At 37.5% G+C, this 5504-nt stretch overlaps 1 protein-coding gene across 1 annotated transcript in view; it reads right to left on the reverse strand.

Moving 5' to 3' along the window:
* The window catches only part of LOC107104481 (SEC14-like protein 2), a 28630-nt gene that overhangs the window by 5372 nt on the left and 17754 nt on the right, over positions 1-5504 (reverse strand). Inside the window, exons 3-8 of the mRNA XM_015404479.1 lie at positions 3438-3481; positions 3039-3101; positions 1197-1385; positions 604-699; positions 462-522; positions 284-367 (exon numbers count right to left, since the gene is read on the reverse strand). Of these exons, the coding sequence (XP_015259965.1) occupies positions 284-367; positions 462-522; positions 604-699; positions 1197-1385; positions 3039-3101; positions 3438-3481 (537 nt within the window). The remainder of the gene's footprint in view (positions 1-283; positions 368-461; positions 523-603; positions 700-1196; positions 1386-3038; positions 3102-3437; positions 3482-5504) is intronic.

Consider the following 5504-nt stretch of genomic DNA (forward strand, 5'->3'; position numbering starts at 1 on the left):
ACTAAGCATGCTTGTAGCGACAGTGGAGAGGAAAAACTCCCTTTTAACAGGAAGAAACCTCCAGCATTAAAACATCCTGCTACATGCTCTATTATTTTTTTATTTCATTAATTTGTTTCTCCTAATAGTTTTTCTGATCTTAACTCATTTAAGAATATTTTTCCAAATGAAATAATTAGGGGATAAAAAAGGATTTATTGAGTCATTTTGTGAACTAATTAAAATAAAGGGGAATGAATGTGAGAAATGTTATTGCTTGAGCTGTGAAGAAGAGTCCTCTTACTTCCTAAAACCATGATTTTCCGTCGGGTTTCCTCACACAGGAAGTGCTTGATCAGGTTGTAGGCCATAGGAAACATTTTAGGAGCTGCAGCAAAAGACAGAAATATTTTTACCTCAAGTTTAAAACAACATGGGAGAAAAAAAAGAGAGATTTAGAAAATCTAAATGGGTGGATGTACCTTTGATGAGAAGAAGCCTCTTCAGGCCCTCGGGATAGTTGTCTTCATACATGGTGAGGATCTGCAACCATAAAGCACTGTTTAGGCAGAGTCCAAGTGGACCAGAGACAGCATGTCGTGAAAGCGAGCGTGAAAAACAAACCTCTCCGTAAGTCTCAATAGCAGGTTTCCAAATGTGCTTCAGACCCAGTCCTTCGCAGTCATAGATCAGAGTGGTGGACTCGATGTTCTTCCCCAGCTGCAGCAGACAGACAGAGAGAGGGCCGGAAATGTTAGAGCAATAGAGACGAAGCAGGGATCAGTACGGCGCTAAATTTTGGGCCATAAAGTTTATTCATAGGGGGAAAAAAACATTGGAATCTGAAAAAAAAATTTAACTGGAAAAATTTTCAATTGGAAAAAAGTTTTGCAACAGAAAAAAACAGCATGAAACTGAAAAAAAAGTTAAAGAGTTGTTTTTTTTGCATTTGCAAATGTTTTTTTTTTTTTGACTAAAACTTTTGGCACAACAGATTTATTGGCTGATGCATTCAGGGACCGTGGGAAATGGAAATGTCTTTCCAACATCAGTGACGTACTTTGTGTATGTTTGGTTTTTAGAAAGTAACATAATCCACAGATAGAAGCAGAATATTTTAATCCACAATAAGATCTCGACAGATTTGAACAGTATTTTAATTCTGTGGAAAGAGCGAAGACAACAGAGGAGAGATAAGAGGAGAAGTCTTTCCAGACCTTCTCCGACTGCCTCCGACATTCCCACTGCAGCATCTCAATGTGTCTGATCTTCGTCTTCATGAAGTCCTGTTTGGTGGCTGACAGCAGCAGGCCTTTAGGGTCCAGAGGACCGATCACGTCGTACCAGATGGGACTCCCTTCCCGGTCATAGCCGCACATCCCACCGGATACATACTTCTCAATCACCTGGAGGAAAAAGCACAATAGTTACCAAACTGCTGTATGAAATTCTTGAATTTTTTTTTCTTTTTTGCGAAGTGACGCAATACTTTTGCGAGGGAACGCAAAAGAAAAAAAAAAATTCCTCATGTCCCATAAGGGACTCCGTAGAAAGGAGCAGAAACACCAATGGAGGGAATTTTGTCTGATTATTGTTGCAACCAAATAACATGTTATTTAAATTGATATTTGGAAAAAAAAATGCAGTCCAGAAATTAAACTTTGCACGGCAAAAAAACAATCTTTAAATGAGCCAAAAATTATCGATTAAGTGTATTTAGCCATTTAAATTCTTCACATGTACAACCCTGTACACGCTCCTGAGAGGAAATGGCTATTAAAAGCGTGCAAGAGCGTGCACATGCCTATTTCTCCTCGTGCGCGCTCTGTTTCAAAGTTCCTGTTCTCATAGTTCTTTCTCTCTCTAACCCCTAAATCCTTCAATCACTACATAGAACGGGGACTATATAGCTAAACAAGAAAAGACAGAGGGCAAATGAGGAGCGTGTGGGCGGTCTAAACTCAGGGAAGCGGTGTCACTGCCTGAACCGTCCTGGAAGCACGATCCGTACCATCGGATCACCTGCGCATATGCAACCAGATATACATCTGGGATTCAATAATTATGGTACTAAAATTGCTTAACTCACTAAAATGTTAATACACACCTTTAAAAAATGTTTTACGACTTTTCTTAGATAATTTCTGATCCTTTTCACATTTTTAACCGTTAAACAGCTCGTCTGACATCATTGGACATGTTCAGAGCAGTCATGCAAAATATGATTAAACCATGTTTATCTGCGTTTTACTCGTTTCTTTCTTTAGATTACACACTATATACCCTAATGTTTACACAAAACGAAAAAATAAAACTCAAAAAGACTACATTTATGTTTAAATCCAAAGCTGAAAGCATTAGCTCCCAGAAGTAGCATAGGATCCTATTTCCAGTGCAGATGTATTTCCGGTGTAACGTAACATTGTTTTTGGACAGTAAAAAGTGAAGGGGACATTTCCCCCCTTTTCTATATCATTTAGGATTAAAATTTCTTCTTAATTCGAGTTTTTTCAAAGTTCTTTATAATTTAAATTTTTTTTGTAATTTTTATTTTCTATTGCTTTTGTAGAGCACATTAACCAATAAAATGTTTTACTCCAGATAAAAGTCACCAGAAGTCAAGAAAATTAGATCTGTAAAACGCAATTAAACAGGAAAATAATAAAGAGATAGATAATAAAGAAAAAATGTATAATTATAAATTTTTAAAAAAAAAACAACAACTTTAAAATCTGCAAAAAAATGTATGATGAATATGTGAGAAATTTGAAAGAGAAATGTGAAAAAACTAAATCTGATAAAACAGCAAAGTTACTCTCAATATCTTTCTTTGATTAATCATTATTTTTAAGTTTAATTTCTGGTTTGCTATTTTTCCATTTAAAAGTGTTCTTTTTTTTGTTTCTTTGTCATTTCCACTTACAAAACATGTTCTTTGCTTTCAACAAAAAAGGACCTCCTTCTGTTCGCATTATAAAGCGAAAGGCATGACAGCGCTCGATATGACACCCGATTAGACGAGCAAAGGTGAAAAAACATGTTTGTTTTCTTTTTCATACCTCTGGAGGTTTCCAATCGGCTATGATGTTGTCCACTTTCATCTGCTTCCTGAACTCCACATGCTGTAGGAGCAGCAAAGGGAAGCAGGAGTCCACGAAAGAAAATTAAAAATTAACAAAAAAAAGAGAAAATAAGAATCACTCCTCTGTGTAAATTTACATCGTCATCATTTCTGAAAAAGCCTCAGACTTTTGTTTAGACATTAGAGCACGCAGCAGACAGCTAACAGATCAATTAAGGTTCACCATGGAGGCCAAAAGATTAAATAAACAGTTGATAAACTGAAGTGTAAACATTAACAATCATGCAGATAATTTAAGCATGTTGTATACTCTCTCTATAGTAAATCAGTTTTTACATGTATGTAACAGATTGTAAAGAGGTGTCATAGATCTCACCTTTCTGATCATGTTTTCTGCTTTTTGAACATTAAAGTTACGAGCTGGGAAGAGATAAACAGAAGAGAGAGAAGATTCACATTAGACCATAAAAACGTTTGCTTTGGCTTTTTTTCTTTAATTTACAACAAAAAAACCATCAGATTTTTATTTCAGGTTTGGAAACTACATCTCTTCCATACAATATTTTAAATCAACAACCCTTTGGAGACATTTTCAGTTTTATTTCTTTTATAAAAGGAGGAGGAACACACTTAATATGAACATGTGAATATTAGTTTGGTATGACATACTAGTAAATATAACGGAGGGTAAATCTAATAAATGGAAAATGTGCAAAGAAGCTATCTGGGTTTCCTTTAAACGTGTATAGTAACGTTATAGGCTTTAACAAAAAGAACTAAAACCAATTGACCATTATGAAATACTGTAGGGTGACCAAACGTCCGTATTTCCCAGGACATATCCGTATTTCACGTCCTGTCCCGGGCGTCCCGGTTTTTTCTAGAAAGTGAGGAAATGTCCTGTTTTTTTAAATTACCTCCATTGGACCATTAAATTTACAGGCACTAGGGCACTGCGCACGGCTCTGCGTGTGACGTAACCCCTGAGCCACGCCAGTGCGGGCAGCCGTTCTTAATCACAATATAAATAGCGTGGCTGTCAGTACGCCAACAACATGCAAAGGCGCAAATGTATGTTTACCGACGATTTACAAAAGAGTTTCCCCGCTTTCAGACCAGGTCGAGACAAATGGTAATGTAATAAATACATTTTGAATAAAATTATCATTTGTTATTGGAGTTATTGCTGTTGACTTTTACTGAAAATCATTTTTAATAAATCAACTGTAAATATGTTATTGTAGGATTACGTAGACCTATGTTAATTGAGTGCATGCCACAGACATCTCTATGCATGGGAACAGAGATCCCCCCCGCCACCGCCCCCCGCTCCAAGGTGTCCTGGTTTTCCCAAATGAAAATATGGTCACCCTAAAATACTGTTATATACATTAGTGTTGCACTGATGCCATTTTTTGGTCCCGATACCCAATACCTGGCTGTGCAACATTGGCTGATACCGATACCATACTGGTATAAATGGATGTGTGTGTATATATGAAGAACTGCATCCTACTTGGATGTAAAATAATTCCCATCATGGCTTTGGCAAGCTGCTGCCTACCTTTGTGAAGCAGGAAAAAGACTAATACAAAGTGAATCCAGTAGAACTTTTTATTGCTACCTGGAATGGGTGACAATAGTTGAATAAACTTTTGGCTCTCAAAATGGTATCGGTGCCCTGTTGGTTGGTACTCGCCGATACCACCATTTTAGTGCTGGATCGGGGCCCCGCCCGATACTAGTATCGGTATCGGTGTAACACTAATATACATACAGTAAAGCACGTGCCCGGATAGTGTTTAGACAGTCCTTTCTGAGCCTAAATAGAATTCCAGTACCGGGCGCGATTAGAAGTCATACATAAATGTGGCACCCTCTAGTGGCAGAACGACACATCATCCATTAATCATCATGGATGATTAATGTTATTTATTTCTTATATTATGTGTAAATGGTGGTGACAGTGATTTTTTTTTTAAGCATATGCACTGATCGATGGCACTTTTTAAAATTTCGTTGTTCTTGTGACAATGACAATAAAGATAAATTGAATGAAATTGAAATTGAACGACAGTACTCTCAGAGAGCCACATGGTTACTACTAAATAGAGCCAGACCGTCCTATAATGCCTCCCCACAGCAGCTCTGTGTGGTCAAAGACCAACTGATGCTATTTGAATAAACTGAGCTACAGCAGTTTTAAGTTCTAATCAATCCTACCCAGAGCCTCTGGTCAGAACATCAAGAATGAGAAAATTTCCATTCCTGACAAAAACGCAAACAGAGACACAGCATCAAGTTAAGAACCAGTGGGGGCCATTGCAGGGCAGCCTAAAGCCCACCTCTATCATTAAGCCATAAAGCAGGGGTCTTAAACGTTTTCCAGGCCAAGGACCCCCAAACTGATGACAAGATGGAGCGGGGACCCCCTAATTATATA

This window comes from Cyprinodon variegatus, unplaced genomic scaffold, assembly GCF_000732505.1.
Source record: "Cyprinodon variegatus isolate N-32 unplaced genomic scaffold, C_variegatus-1.0 Scaffold1760, whole genome shotgun sequence".
NCBI lineage: Eukaryota > Metazoa > Chordata > Actinopteri > Cyprinodontiformes > Cyprinodontidae > Cyprinodon > Cyprinodon variegatus.